This window comes from Colobus angolensis, unplaced genomic scaffold (genome assembly GCF_000951035.1).
Source record: "Colobus angolensis palliatus isolate OR3802 unplaced genomic scaffold, Cang.pa_1.0 Scaffold80, whole genome shotgun sequence".
Taxonomy (NCBI): domain Eukaryota; kingdom Metazoa; phylum Chordata; class Mammalia; order Primates; family Cercopithecidae; genus Colobus; species Colobus angolensis.
Window position 1 is genome coordinate 6,205,684 of NW_012121821.1, and position 16,643 is coordinate 6,222,326.

The 16,643-nt window shown below is 36.2% G+C and overlaps 1 protein-coding gene across 2 annotated transcripts in view; it reads left to right on the forward strand.

The window, feature by feature from the left end:
* The window catches only part of RAB3IP (RAB3A interacting protein), a 74,329-nt gene that overhangs the window by 8,607 nt on the left and 49,079 nt on the right, over positions 1 to 16,643 (forward strand). For both annotated transcript variants that reach the window (XM_011929315.1, XM_011929316.1), the window contains exons 2-3: positions 11,168 to 11,443; positions 12,181 to 12,439. In XM_011929315.1, coding sequence (XP_011784705.1) covers positions 11,168 to 11,443; positions 12,181 to 12,439 — 535 coding nt within the window. The remainder of the gene's footprint in view (positions 1 to 11,167; positions 11,444 to 12,180; positions 12,440 to 16,643) is intronic.

A 16,643-nucleotide genomic window follows, 5' to 3' on the forward strand; every position in this document is an offset into this window, starting at 1 on the left:
TAGGAGTAAGCGGAAAGCCATCCACTCCACGAAAAACTCCACTCCTTAATTGCTGCCTGGCCAACAACTACTTTGCGCACTCGTTCCTCATTCCCAGCTAAAAAGGGCCCCTACCGAAAGCAATCAGTGGAAATCAGTTGGCTTTCCCCCACTCGCCTCAAACTTACTAAATTTTCTTAACTATCTCATACTCCCCACCTTGCCAGGACCTTCCTTCTGGATTTTGCCCATATTCCAACAAATGCTTCCATTCCTCATTCCTATACTAATACTGTGCTTTATTTTATTTTTCAACTGTGTGTCCAAATACCAACCATAGGCCCCGACCTTAACGACGCCCCTTAACAGCAGGAAGTAGCCAGACAGACCACGGCACCCCTTATCACTATTATCAATAAAAGGTTGGACTGTTTGGACGAACGGAGGCAAGATGGTGCACTTCTGGGTTCTTCTTCACCACCAGCTCTTCCTGCGCGCGCGAAATTGTAGCCAGCGCCCAGGGAGGGTGCAGACCAACCGGGCATGCGCCAGGTGACGTCAATCCAAAGAGACCAAGATTTACCTGGTCGCACCTGCGGAACGCCCCCGACACGTCCATGCCCCGCCTATTGCCCTCCCACTCCTAGAAAAGCCGCTCTCTGCCAGTGAGCCGCGTGGCCTTCCTCCAGCCCCACTGATGTCGGGATGCAGGAACTCCGTCTGAGAGCCCCGCCGGGGGGGACTCTGCAGGCCTTCTTTGCTGGAGGCCGACAGACTTCTCCCTACCCACCTTCTTTCCCTGAAGCTAGGTGACCAAAATAAACTTGCAGTTTTTGCTCCTACACTTGCCTACCCGCTGGTTCTTTTGTGCCTGCTCGGCTGCTGGTCTTAGAAAAACAAATCAGTAAGTTTATAAGGTAAATACGGGTCCTATTTCAAAAATTTTTAGTGGAATTAGTTCTACGAAGATAGGTATAAAGCTGTGGTTGGCGCCGCAGATTTCTGAGCATCATCCGTAGTAGGTGCCTGGTCGTATAATGGTAAATGTAGTTTGGTTTAAGCATCCGGGGACTGCGTCTGTTTTTAATCCTAGTGTGGAGACAGTTCATGAGTGTAAGACGTCCTGGGAAATAATTATTATGTGAACGGGGCTTCAATTGGAAGAACCACTCGGTTGTCAACTTCAAGAAAATAATAGAACACAAAGCAATAGCAGATGCTCATTTCAATAACAGTGCTTTAGAGAAACTTCAGTTTTGTCTTTGCAAAAGTAAGAGAAGGGTTCAGAGATTAAAAATAATTATTCTGTTTGGATTGTTTACTTTTTTTTATACTTTAAGTTCTGGGATACATGTGCAGAACATGCAGGTTTGTTACATAAGTATACACGTGCCATGGTGGTTTGCTGAACCCAGGATTGTTCACTTCTTAGAGATTCTTTGCTGTGATTTAACCTGTATTCCCATCTCCCTACTCCCTATCCATTTCACCTTCTAAGTGTATCTCAGATGTGGTGGAGTTAGGTGTTAGAGTCAGACACACCAGAGTTTGAATACTACCTCTGTTACTTTTTGGCTATTTGACAACATTAATCTCTCTGAGCTTCAGTTTTTTATATCTGTAAAATAGGGATAAGAACCATTTCAAATGAATGCTCTGAAGATTAACTGGAATAACTGTGTGTTCATGAATAAATACAAATGAAGCTGTTCTGAATGTTTTCCATATGTGTATATGCCTCCATCCCCTCATTTCCGGTCCATGACCTTGGCATTAGATCAGACGGTAATCTTTTAAATGGCCTCTAGTCTCTCTAGTAAAGTTCTCATTGCCTTGGGAGTCATTTTTAAACGACTACATTACAATGCATGTATACTTTCTAAAATGTAGATCTCAACATCTCTTCAGGATAAACTTTAAGCAGCATTTTCTCTTTTAAAGAAGGCTTTTAATGGTCTCTCACAGTCCGCCTCTCCGCCTCTCCAGCCTGCTTTTCTGTTACTCTCTCCTTTGTTAGTTTTATTAGTGCCAGACCCTTATTCCCTGACTGTACTATCCTATTCCCCTTGTGCGTCTACTGGACTTGTATTCAGCATTTAAAATCTGACTTATCTTTTACTTCTCCCTGAAACATTCTTCTTCTCCCCCTTCCCTCCCCACAACTCTCAGAATAATCTCGCAGTGGCTCGTAGAGACTGTATGCTGTATCTTTGGTCCATTTGTATTCTTGGAACTTAGTACCAGGATTTGCCCAGAGGAGTTGAAGCTGGCGATCATCCTTCCATTCCAACAAGAATAAATATAATTTATCACATATATGTATAAAATAAATGTATTTAATATATATAGTAAATGTTGAAGGTTTTTAAAGAAGTGATGGAATTTGTAACTGATGGAATTTATCACAGTTCAATTATATGCTATTGAAGTAGCAGTCTCATTTTTAATCTCAGAAACTGTTCCTTTCGTAATTCATGTTAAATTAAGAAGTCATTTGGGAATTTAAAAAGCTTCTATACTTTCCTCCCTGCCCCCCTTCCACAACTGCCTGTGAATAAATTGAAAGAGGAAAATAGTGCTTACGTAATCTTTAAACCTTTTCTTTTGACATGCCTTGGAATATTTAATTTCTATTATTGTGATAATAGTAAAACAAAATTGTACTACAGTATAATATATAGATGTTTACTTTTTTTGAGGAAAATCATTCAAAACAATAAGCTTTTAATTGTTAATATTATATTTAAACCCAAACTCAACACCTTGCTTTTTGTTGTTAGTGATAGTGCTTGTGCTGATACAGTATGATCAAAATATTTGGCAAGTATTAGGAAATGCCCTAGAGATCATTATAATAGTAACAGCCAATCTTAATTGGTTAAGTGCCAGATACAGTGCTAAGTCCTTTAATTCTCATGACTACCTTAGGAGATAGTACAGTTATCTCCCCTTATCCGTGTGTGTGTGTGTGTGACAGAGAGAGAGAGAGTGGGTCTTTCTTTGTTGCCCAGGCTGGAGTGCAGTGGCACGATCACAGTTCACTACAGCCTCAACCTCCCTGGCTCAGGCTATCCTCCCACATCAGCCTCCCAAGTAGCTGGGACCACAGGTGTATGCCACCACCCACTCCTAATTTTTAAATTTTTTATAGAGACGGGGTCTCGCTATGTTGCTTTGGGTTGTTGCTTAAACTCCTTGGGCTCAAGCAACCCTCCTGTCTTGGCCTTCCAAAGTGCTGAAATTAGGGCATGAGCCACTGTACCTGACCTGTCATCTCCATTTTCAGATGAGAAATTGAGACTTAGATCTCTAGGTCACTTTATTAGTAACTGGTGAAGCCAAGATTTGAGACTGATTTCAGAGTACAAGCTATTTGGTGAGGTAGTGAATACTGGCTAAGTTACCCTATTGACCTTTCTTCTAGTAGAAGAGTATACTCCTTTATCTCCCAGGATTGTTTGATCCAGTTCTACAATGAAATAGATAAAGATATTTGGGCTCAGATAAGTTACCTGCCCAGGTTCATAGACCTCAGAGCTTGATCAGGAGCCTTAGCTTTCTTCTTTAGGTACTGATGCTTCTACTCTGCTGTGTTACCATATTACCTCCTTTGTTGGAAATGATTTACTTTCTGAGTGTAGTGCTTTGAGGAATTTTAGTAAATATAGAATTCAAATTATTTAATTTTCACATGCTTTAAATTGATATGAGAAAAGATAAAAACAGCTTTAGTTTTTATTTTTCTAAAATTAAAATCCTGTGTTTCCCATTTGTCAAGGTAAGTCCAAATTAGGGGAATGTGCATTTTATGGAAAAATGGATTTTATGTTTTCTTTTGGACTACTGATATAAATCAAGTTGCTAGATTTCATTTAAAATACGTATATTCATTTTATTCATGTTCTTCAGATGTTTCACTGAAAATATTTTCCCATTAATCCTAATTTCTTGAGTTGTCCAAGGGATGACTTTTGTTTTCAAGAAACATTTAAAAAATTCACTTTAATTAGAATAAATAAATTTCATAAGAAGTTATTAGGATCTTTCTAGGCATTTATTAAATGAGGTAATACGTATGAAATTCTTAGCACCACTATCTGACACATAGTTAACCTTCAGTAAAGATTGGCTGTTGTTTTTGCTGTGATAGTACTGACTTCGAGAAAGAAAAATTAACAGGAAATGCATATTGGGGATCAGAAGCAAATTGTTTTGATCAACTTTTTCTTCTGGTCTGCAGTTGGTTTTTTTACCTGGAGTTCAGTAATAAGGCCAGCCAAGTTGTGTTGGTAATTCACCCATAAGAATTTAGTGTGATCATCTTTTTTACATATTGGTCATGATCCTTGAGTTTAATTTATTAATTGGGATAATCTTCAGTTGAAATTAGTTCTTTTTGAATCACTCATTGCTTAATGCAAAAGATACTACTGCTTAAAAATAGTAGTTTATTTTACTCTTATAAAGACGTTGCATGTGAAATAAATCTTAAAGCTTCTACATATTTAAAGGGCAAAAGATTTTCAGACCACTGAGATTGGAAACTCATTACCAGCTAAATTATATTTTATGGAAATTTCACATGCTTGAAAAAGGGATTACATTTAACCCCAAAATAATCTCCTTTTCAGAAGTGACTTGAATTTAGACAGTGTTTAAATATATCCCCCAGAAGGAAAACATTGTAGGTTAGAAGCAGTGCTCAGAGGCGTTGTCCTAAGTGCTGTATAGCAGGGGTCCCCAGTCCCTGGGCTGTGGACCAAAAGTGGTCTGTGGCCTGTTAAGAATTGGGCCACACAGCAGGAGGTAAGTGGCAGAAGGTAAGTGGCGGACAAGTGAGCATTCCCAACTGAGCTCCACCTCCTGTCAGTTCAGCAGCTGCATTAGATTCTCATAGGAGTGTGAACCGTATTGTGAACTGCACATGCGAGGGATCTAGGTTGCGTTATTCTTAAGAGAATCTAATGCCTGATGATCGGAGGTGGAACAGTTTCATCCCGAAACCATTCCCTTCCACCCTCTGCCCTGTCTGTGGAAAAATTGTCTTCCATGAAACTGGTCCCTGGGGCCAAAAAGGTTGAGGACCACTGTTATATAGTATTATCCCTTTTAATTTTCATTCTATTAGGTAGCAAAACCAAGGCACAGATTTCCAGATGGGAGAACCTAGCCTCAGATTGTCTCAGTAATTTGACAGAAGCGGGATTCAAACTTGCCTCTCTTGGAGACTTGTACTTTATATTCATAGCTTGTGGCCGAGCTAATGAAGTATCTGTGTTTCGTATAAATGCTTTGCTTTCACACGATAGATATGTCTGGAAATCCCTTACCGAGGTTTTGTCTTTCTCATTTCCTACTCGTTGTTTGGATCTTTCCTTTGGCTTTATTTTTTCGAGAATCCTTTGCCTCTGATTTATTTGTTCTTCCTGTGTGGTCTCTGAGTTTGTTTGCATCTTCTGTGGCATTTATCACGTATCATTGCCTCTACTTGTCAGTTTCCTACTCTGTTAGGCTGTCTGAAGGGAGAGTGGATTTTTCATCTTTCCCCAGAGCCTGATACAGAGTAAGTCATTTGTAAATACTTGCTGAAAGAATGGCTGAAATACTGTGTTTATATGTGGGAAAAATAGGGTTAATGTTGCAGGCGTGATGGATTTTAATTCAAAACTAAGAGAAACATTTTCACTGGAACAGTGGAACAATGGAGTGGCGAAGCAGTTCTGCTTGTAGTAGTAGGTGTGTCGTGGTGGTTAAGAGCTTGGATGGTAGAATGTAATAACGGTAGGCTTTAATTTTGACTACTCTAAGCTGCAGTTTCCTCAAGCATAGATGCACTATACTTAATATTTAGTAAGTGCCCAACAAATACTAGCTGTTATGGGAGGAGCCACCTTAACTTCCTGTGAGACTGGGACTGGTAGTTGAATGACTTGGCTCCTTGGCTCCCTATTCCCTTCCTTCCTCTCTCCCTGGATTATTTTGAAGCAAATCCAAGTAACCTTATTTCATCTATAAATACTTCAGTGTGTATCTTTAAAAGATAAGGATTTTAAAATTATAACCATTATACCATTATTTATCCCTAAAATGAACTATAATTCCTAATAACTTCATTTGTTTTTACAGTTGGTTTATTCAAAGAAGAATCCAAACAAGGCCCACAGATTGTGTTTAATTATTTCTCTCAAGTCTATACATTTCCTCTACCAATTTTTTTTTTTTTTTTTACAGTTTATTGGAAAAACCAGCTGGTTTGTTTATGATGAGAGTTTCCCAAAGTCTAGATTTTGCTGTTTTTGTCCCTGTGGTGTTATTTAACATGTTCCTTTCTCCTCTGTATTTACTATAAACTGATGACCATCAAGAGGCTTGTTTGGTTTGGGGTCTTTCTTTTTTTTTTTCTTAGAGGGGCCAGAATGCTTCATTAATGGCAGTGAGGATCATTTCTTATTTGCCACATAATATACATAATGTTTGATTGTCTCCCTTTTTGTGACAAGATGTGATCAGTGAGTTCCCGTACTGTTGTTCTGATTGATTAACTATAAAGTTCCTCAAACAACCTTTTACCTTACGGTTTTAATAGCTATTTAAATAATTACTGCCCTAAATCCATTATTTCATTAGGATTCCAAGGTTATATTTATTAAATGGAATTCTGCTAAAAAGAACTTTTTCTCATGAGCTGTTCAGTTCCTTGATGTACAGGAAAGCCAGATAAAATACTTCATTCTTTCATTTTATTTACCAGTTTTGAAAATAATGAATTGGTTCCATAGCATTGATCAAAGAAGGCCAGTGAGGTACTTTGCTTTATTTTTAGTGTCATTATGACCTCATGGATTTAAAAATATTTGCCTTTCAGTTCTTTGCAGATATTACCCTTTTTGATGTTCAGATTGTCCTGTTTTTGGTTAGTGGGAGTCCTTTTGATATCAGTCCAGTAGTTTTTGATAGTGTACTTTCTTTCTGGTATAACAAGATGTTCCAGGGTCCTTTTGTCCATTTCTGTCCCAGGCTGGAATCAGCCATTTTCCCAGGGAGCCTGTGTTCCTTTTTGGAGGACATAGTATTACTCTGAGCACATGGGTGCTTATTGCTCCTCAATTGGTCAGTGTTGCAATGCCTTTTCATTGTATAAAGTTAGAATTTTTTTTCTGGTGTTTCTGAGTCAAATTTAGGCCTCTAGGATTTAAATTCTTTGATTTTATATTTGTATTTTTTTCTAATATGCTGAAAATCTTAGTTCCGAATGACATTAGCATAGCTTATTTGCTTCATCTTATACAAAGTTTCAGAATAACAGTATCAATATTGCTACTATTATTAACATTGAAAATAGTTTATGACTTTTTTCACTTCCTTTTGCTTTTAGAATACATTCCATTAGGGATATATATTTCTATTGTGTTTTAAAATCACTTGACGTAGTTAATTTCTGTGTGGTTAAGCTACCATCTCAATACACAAGGTTATTTGCTTTATGTTTAGGTGTTCTTTTTTAAACTTTAATTTTTATTGTTTACATAGTTGCAAGCTCAAAATCAAATCTGTAAAGTAAGATACTTTCAGAAAAAATTCTAGCTTTCATATTTTTCACTGTGTCTTCTCTCCTTCTGTAAGTAACCATTTCCTTTTCTTTTTCTTTTTCTTTTTTTTTTTTTTTGAGACAGGGTCTTGCTCTTTCACCCAGACTGGAGTGCAGTGGTATGATCAAAGCTCACTGTAACCTCAAATTCCTCAGCTCAAGCCATCCTCCCATCTTAACTTTCCAAGTGGTTGGGGCTATAGGCCTGCACCGTCACACCCAGCTAATTTTACAACTTTTCATAAAGACAAGGTCTCACTATGTTGCCCAGGCTGGTCTTTAAGTCTTGGCCACAAGCTGGCCTCCTGCCTCTGTGTGTCAAGTTTTTGGGATTACAGGTGTGAGCCGCTGAACCCAGCCTTTCCCCATATACACACACACATATATATGTGTATATATGTATATATATTTATATTTTTATTCTCCTTTTTTAGATAAAAGGTAGTTTACTGTTATTTATCCTGTTTTTTAACTTACTGGTATATCTTCAAGGTCACTTCATAGCGATATATGGATATGTATTTTACATCTGTGCAGTGCTTCATTATGAGGATGTACCCTGATTCATTAAATCAGTGTTTTGCTATTACAAAGAGTGCTGCTTTTCATGTTGCCAGTTTATCTTTAGGATAAAGCCCCAGGAGTGGCATGCTTGGTCACAGGTTTAATGTCATTTTATAGTTATTGCTAAATTTTCCTTCATAGGATTTGTACTGTTTTGTATTTCCAGAAGTGCAAATGCGTTTACATTTTATGATTCAGCAAACCTTCAGGATATAGAGAGGTGAATTCATAGTACATAGGATAGAAGAAAGAATCATAAATAGTTACTGATTAAAATGTCAAAGTTGAATGCAAACCTAATACAAAGGTTTTTTTATGGTAATGAATTGGTTAGTGTACTTGCCTGAACTATATTCAAGTGAAAATGAATTATGTACTTTGAATATAGCTGTTTTCTTGGTATATGTAGGTATATGGATTATGAATAAAAAATGAAAGTTCTTTGGGGTAAAAAAACAATAAATTTTAATGGAGTATTAAACACCTTACATTCCTTTATTAATCTCATCTTTCATTTGGCATAGTGAATATTTTATGTGAAAAAAACAAGGACTAGTTTCATTTTGAAGAATAAACCACTTACTATTAATAAATACCTTATTGGATTTGAAATTTGTCGTTTGTAGATTGAGCTGTTGCACTTTGGGTTGTCTATATGCTGGAAAGTCTGTGACACATACTAATTTGTATTTTTTTTTTAAATGTTGGGCTTTTTTTGTTATACTTTAAGTTCTAGGGTACATGTGCACAACGTGCAGGTTTGTTACATATGTATACATGTGCCATGTTGGTGTGCTGCAAGCATTAACTCATCATTTACGTTAGGTATATCTCCTAATGCTATCCCTCCCCCCTCCCCCCTAATTTGTAATTTTGAAATGATACTGAGTTTGATCTCTTTCAACTTTACTGAAATCTTTTTTGTTTTTTTTCTCTACTTGTATTATTTTTAACACTTTTTATTAAGGATTTGAGAGTTAAATTTTTCAGCTAGTTTAACAAACAAATACTTCTCTATCTTTTGGAATAAATGATGTGCTATGTTGTTTTGTTTGGCCTTTTTTTTTTTTTTTTTTGAGATGGAATCTCAGTCTGCTGCCCAGGCTGAAGTACAGTGTTTCAGCTCACTGCCACCTCCGCCTCCTGGAGTTCAAATGATTCTCCTGCCTCAGCCTCCTGAGTAGCTGGGATTACAGGCACGGGCCACCATGCCCAGCTAATTTTTGTATTTTTAGTAGAGACAGGGTTTAACCATGTTGGCCAGGCTGGTTTTGAACTTCTGACCTCAATCCACCTCGGCCTCCCAAAGTGCTGGGATTATAGGTGTGAGTCACCAAGCCTGGCCTGTTTGGCATTTTTTAAGTTCCGGGAAGATATTATCCACAACTGTCTAAGTGCTATCATAGGAAGGAAAAAAAATTGGAAAGAGAGATTGGGTTCAGATCCTAGAAAACCTTATTTTTTTGGCTAACAAGTTTGGTCTCTATCCAGCAGACAGTGGAAAATCAATAAAGAATTTGTAAGATACCATTTAGCTTTGAAATCTTCAGAGGAAAAACTTGAGTGGTTCACTTGTTAGTTTCCATGTAAACTTTGTGATATAATTGAATAGTTACATGAACTGTTTTTTGCTTATGGAGAACCTGAAGCATATGTGGTATTGTTAGTGCCTGTGCTATGATAATTCATGTTTATTGAGGCCATACTGTGTGTCAGGTACATAGTACTCTACAAAATACTTTACATGGATTGTCTCCTTCAATCCTCATGGCAACCAGGACAAGGGAGGGGCTAGCGTTATCCCCATTCTAATCTCATCAGAGGAGAAGTTTAAGGCTTATAGAAATGAAACATATTATCCAGGATTGGATCCTGTACATATAAAGGATATTGTTGGAACAATTAGTGAAATTTGAATGGGGCCTGTTGATTAGATGGTAATTTTGATCAATGTTAACTTCCAGATTTTGATGATTTTGTGGTTAGATAAGAGAATGTCCCTGTACTTAGGATACACACATACACAGATACACACACACAGTGTATATGTATACATTGAGATATTAAGTGGGCATTATGTCTGAACATTCTCAAATGGCTCAAAAATGTTAACAGTTTCATAATCTGGGTGACAGGTATGAGAGAGTGTGTGTCTTTACTGCCTTTCTACTTACTCTAACCAAGGTCATCTATAATCACAAAGTTAAATATGTATTCAAGAGATCTGTGGTACAGCGAGATGACTGTAATTCCTGATGATATACTGTAAATACTTGAAAAATGCAGAGAGTAGATGTTGAGTGTTCTCATCACAAAATAATGGCATGAGGTAATGATTTGTTAATTAGCTAGTTAGCCATTTCACAATGTGTATGTGCCTTCAAACGTGTTGTACATGATAAATACAATGTTCTCTGTTAAAAAAATTGTTTTAAAAGAGTTTCACAGCATAGTATAATTGTTATTGAATCTAAGATTGCATAATGCTGTTAGATTTTGTTTTTAGTATTTTCATATTTAAAGAGTATACTGAGAATTTATTTTAATGTAAACATTTAATAATTTTAAAATATTTTTTAAAATTAAGCTAATTTTTATTCCTTCCTCATACTAATTGATTATTCTCACTTTAACAGAATTGCTTATCACTTTCAGGTTTCTTCTAAATCAGATTGTTTGCCTTTTATAGTAGTTATACTCTGAGATCGCTTAGTAAATGTTAAGTGATTGTGGTGGTTTGTTTTTGTTTTTTGAGTGGACACAAGGTCTTGCCCTGTCACCTAGGCTGGAGTGCAGGGTTGTGATCACGGCTCACTGCAGCCTCCATTTGGGCTCAAGCAATCCTCCCACCTCATCTTCCCGAGCAGCTGGTACTACAGGCATATACCACCATGTGATAGTGGTTTTTTTAAAAGGCTCTTTTATTGTAAGCTTGTAATTTACAATGGACTGTTAAACACATTTTATAATTTATACGTTTTAATTTAGTTTTAAATGTTATTTAAAAATAAGTATCTGATTTTTGTTTTAACATAGGTTATCTTATGATGAGGCTTTTGCTATGGCTAATGATCCCTTGGAAGGCTTCCATGAAGTAAACCTTGCTTCACCTACTTCTCCGGACCTTCTTGGTGTGTATGAATCGGAAACTCAAGAGCAGATTACCTCGCCAAGTGTCATCTACCGGCCACACCCTTCAGCTTTATCCTCTGCACCTATTCAGGCAAATGCATTAGATGTTTCTGAACTTCCTACACAACCTGTGTATTCATCCCCCAGACGTTTAAATTGTGCGGAAATATCTAGTATCAGGTAGGAAATAAGTAAATCACTTATTTTGGATTTTTTTTTTTAAATGCACAGTTTGCTTAGTTACTGTATTTTAAGTTTTACTATTTTTAGAAAATTTGAATAACTTAAGTGTGCCTATGTAAAGAAATACATGATAATGTTCTAGAACAGGGTTGACAAACTTTTTATGTGAAGGACCAGATAGTATGTTAGGCTTTGCTAGCCATACAGTCTCTGTTGCAGCTATTCAACACTGCCTTTAGAGTTTGAAAGCAGCCATAGGCAGTATGTAAATGAATTAGAGTGGCTGTGTTCCAATAAAACTTCATATATGGATGCAGAATTTTGAATTTCATTTAATTTTCATTTGTCACAAAATACTCTTTTAAAGATTTCTTTTCAATTATCTGAAATTGTAAAAACTGTACTTGGCTCATTGATGCCTTATAAAAACAGGTGGAAGGCTTGGTTTAGCTTGCAGGCTGTAATTTGTTAACCCCTGCTCTTGAGTAGCACCATCCTATAGAACTTTCTCTGTTGATGAAAATGTTCTATTTTTTGTGCTACCTAATATGAATGATAGATCTTAACCACATGTAGCTACTGAGCACTTGAAATGTGGCTATGACTGAGGACATACTATTTATTTAAATATGGAAGCTACCAAATTGGGTAGTACAATTCTAGAGCTGTATTTTAAGCCAGTTCTATTGGAGCATATGCTGGTATTTTCTGAAAATTATCTTTCTCCTTTACAGCTTTCATGTTACAGACCCAGCACCTTGTTCTACCTCTGGAGTCACAGCTGGATTAACTAAATTAACTACAAGAAAGGACAACTATAATGCAGAGAGAGAGTTTTTACAGGGTGCTACTATAACAGAGGCTTGCGATGGCAGTGATGATATTTTTGGGTTGAGTACTGATAGTCTGTCTCGTTTACGAAGCCCATCTGTTTTGGAAGTTAGAGAAAAGGGCTATGAACGATTAAAAGAAGAACTCGCAAAAGCTCAGAGGGTAAGAAAGAAGATATTTTATTCTTCCATATATTAGAAATTAGTATATCTCCATGGGGTGGGGCAACCTACAGAAATGAATTCATGACGGTTGCACATTTATCCTTCACATATGCCCAGCCTCAGCTCCTGTTAGGCAGCATTTAGGAATCTGTGAAATTGGTTGGGTAGTAAAGAAGTTCATTTAAGACTACTAACTGGAAAAATGTGGTTCTGTTAACTCTTCTGTGCCCCACTGCATTGCCTGCTCCCTGTCTTGTATTATCTGTAATGCAGATTGAGGGGGCCATATTCCACATAGGGTTTTCCCTCCTTGTTACATGACTGACTAAATGGTTATTTACTTGAAGTCATTCAGTCTAAGTCTTTTTGTTTTGAGGAGTTTAAGCTGAGTTTGAATATTTTCTATATCTTACCTTGGATAATTTTCTTTTCTTGGTAAATTGTTGTGTCTCCCATTTGGTCATCTTCAAAGATTTTGCTATTTATTTCCAAACTTGTGGCCATATCTTATTCTTTTTCTGAGTCTGCAGTTAAATTTCAGAGGGAAATTTATAGAATGAAATGCATACATTAGTAAACAGGAAAAGTCTTAAATGGACAATCTAAGCTCCCACTTGAAGAACCTATAAAAAGAAGAAAAAGTAAAACCAGAGCAAGTAGAAGGAAGGAAATAATAAAGAGCAAAAATCAATGAAATTGATAACAGAAAAGATGGAGAAAATGAATGAGACAAAATGTTGGTTCTTCAAGAAGATTAATAAAATTGCAAACCTCTAACAAGACTCACAAAAAGAAGACAGATTATCAGTAGCAGGAGTGAAATGTAGGATGTCGCTGGAGACTCAGATCAAAAGTATAATAGAATAATATGAAAAACTGCATATATAAACCTGACAACCTAAGTGAAATACCAATTCACATTTAGAAAATTGAGAAGGTAGGGCAAACATTTATACCTGTAATTTCCAGCCTACTGTGACATTTCACAAACATATATTCCCACCCTTTCCCTAGCATACTTGTCTCTCATGAGCATAGTATATTCATTTTTTTAATCCCCAGTTCCTTCCCAGAGGAAAAGGATGTGGTGAGATTTGGTTGCATTTTGTTTCTGTCATCTGGCTCAGACTTTGTTGTCTTAATAGACAGTATTTTAGTAAAATCACACATTATATAGAGGTAAAATTTTGAATGTATATGTATTCATCTTTGAGAACATGTGGTTATTGATCAGAACAGATTGCTAATCTCTCAGCTCACTTGAGAATTTCTTTTGAAATCTCTAATTTGCTATATTTAGAGATACTGTTGAGATAATTGAAATGTTGGTGTGTGAACGCATATATGTGGTGACTTTTATGAAGAATGTAACATAGTATTGATATTTACTTAGATCTCAAGGCTTGAAAAGGACTCTTGAATATAAAAATACTTCCTAAATTGTGACAACTTGTGAATCAAAACTATGTCAACAGCCATTTTCTTTAGTCCTATTATCTTGAGAGGCCGTTTTCTATACTTTTTACTTACCTGGTTAACTGTGTCTTCCTATGTAATACCAGTTTCCTATAGATAGTATATAGTTAGGTTTTGTTCTTTTGATCCTTTGTAATTATCTCTGTCTTTTAATTGGTGTTTAGACTATTTACATTTAATGGATAATGATACAGTTTGGTTTAAATTTACCATCTTACTGTTTGTTTTCCATTTGTCTCATTTGTTCCTTTTTCCTTTTTGAATCCTTTCTTTTGAATTAATTCTATACTTTTAAAACAATTTCATCTTCCTGTGGCTTTTATCTTTGTTGTGTTAATTTGGTGATTGCTTTAGGGTTTATAGTAGACATAGTTAACTTATCATTTGTCTACCTTCTGGCGATATATTACTTTATATCTGGTGTACAGACCTTACAAAAGTATACTTTTATTTTCCCGTCCCAGTTTTTGTGCAATAGTTGTTGTATGTTTTACTTCTTTGTGTGTTTAAACCTCACAAGACACTTTTTTTTGCATTAAACAGTATTTTAAAGAGATTTAAATAATAACAAAGAATCATTATATTTCTTTACATAGATAAACACCAGAAATGTTAGCTATGTGGGCATCTGTGTGTTCATTCCTTTGGTATTTATTTCTTCATGTGGATCCAGATTTCCAACTGGTATCATTTTTCCTTTGGCTTGAAGGACATCCTTTTACATTTTTGTTGTGCATGTTTGATGGTGATAAATTCTTTTAGCTTTCATATGTCTGTGTTTTGAAAGATATTTTCACTGAGTACAAAATTTAAGATTGATCATTTTTTTTTCTTTCAGTACTGTAAAGATGTTTCTTCAGTGTCTTCAAGCATGTACATTGTTTCTCACAAGAAGTCTGCTGTTACCCTTACCTTTGTTCTTCTGCATATTAGGTCTTTTCTCCCTAGCTGCTTGTGAGAGTCCTCTTTCACTGGCATAAGCAATGTGATTATGATTTGCTTTGGTGTAGTTTTCTTCAGCTTTCTTATGCTTGGGATTTGTTGAGCTTCCTGAAGCTGTAGGTTGTTAGTTTTCATAAAATTTGGGAAATTTTGACCTTTATGTCTTCAAAAAGTTTTCCATTCTTCCTCTGTCTCTTTCCTCTGGATTCCTATTACGTGTACATTAGATGGCTTAAACTTATCTCACAGCTCACTGGTATTATAGTCTTTCATTTTAAAATCCTTTTTTCCTCTCTCTGTTACATTGTGGATAGTTTCTATTGCTATGTGTTCAAAGTCACTATTTTCTTCTGAAATATCTAATCTGTTAATCTCATACAGTATATTTTTAAACTAGACATTGTAGTTTTCATCTCAAAGTTTGATTTGGATGTTTTTTATACTTTGCTTGCTCTGCTTAATATGTTGGGATACAGTTTAATAAATGTTTTGTTTCCAATAACTATTTCATCTCTTCAGATAATAAGCTGGGACAAATCTGGGGTACACCTTTTATTTTTCACTTCTGGGGGATCACTGTCTTTTATTGCCTAATATCAAATGCTTCACATTATTGTTCCATATATTTTCTCAGAGTTTTAATTGTGTCAGACAGGTGGTAAATCTAATCCCTATTTCTCTATCTTAATTGGAAGTGAAAGTTCTCCTTACTCATTTATATTATTTCATTGTCTACCCTACCCCGTTCAAGTACTCCACATAGAAAATCCTACATTTATACACACATGCTTCAATAATTCTGAGATTCATGAGGATAAGGATTGCATATGGTTTTGCTCATGATTATATCTTGAGCATATAATGGATTTTCAATACATTTTGTTGATTAAATGAATATATACATGTATATGCAGTTAAACAGTTGTTTATATACACACATGCCTGATATATTAGGATGATGCTTATAAGTAACCCCCAAATTTAGTGACTTTACCTAATAGAAGTTCATTTTTATTCATTTAACACTCTGAAGCAAATGTTCATAGTTGGTAGGCCGTTCTCTGTGAAATAATTCAGAGATTTGTTTCTCCTCTGTTTGGGGCCTTTGTAATTTCTTAGGGTTTTATTGTTATTTGTATCTAACCAATGAGACAAAAGGGAAAGACAGCTTAGAGAAGGTACAGCTTCTTCTAAAAAACCTTGGCATATATATGATACACACCACTTTTGCTCACATTCTATTGGTGTGAACCTCTTTCATACCGATACCTAAAGGTATGGCGGGCTGGGTATTGTAATCCCTGGGTGGACAACCACTTCCCAGCAGTAAATCCATACTGTGTGTGTAGGGGGGCCAAGCACGTGGTCACTTATTTTCAGGTGCAGGGAGGCCAGAGATTATGATGTAGTCATTTAGCTGATTGGCCTTCCATAGGATATTGCTGAAGAGCAGCTTTTAGTGGAATTCTCAGGAGGAAGTTGGGCTTTAGTGCATTGTTATTAAGTGTAGATCCTTGCACTCTACTCCAGATCTGCTGAAATCAAATTATTATGTTGAGGTTTGGGAATATACATTTCCAGCAAACTTGTTGATTCTTACATTCACTAAAAGGTGAAATCTGCTGTAAGAGGTTACTTTCAAATTTTATTTTTCTTAAAATGAGCTGGGCGTGGTGGCTCATGCCTGTAATCCCAACACTTTGGGAGGCCGAGGCAGGCGGATCATGAGGTCAGGAGATCGAGACCATCCTGGCTAACACGGTGAAACCCCTTTTCTACTAAAA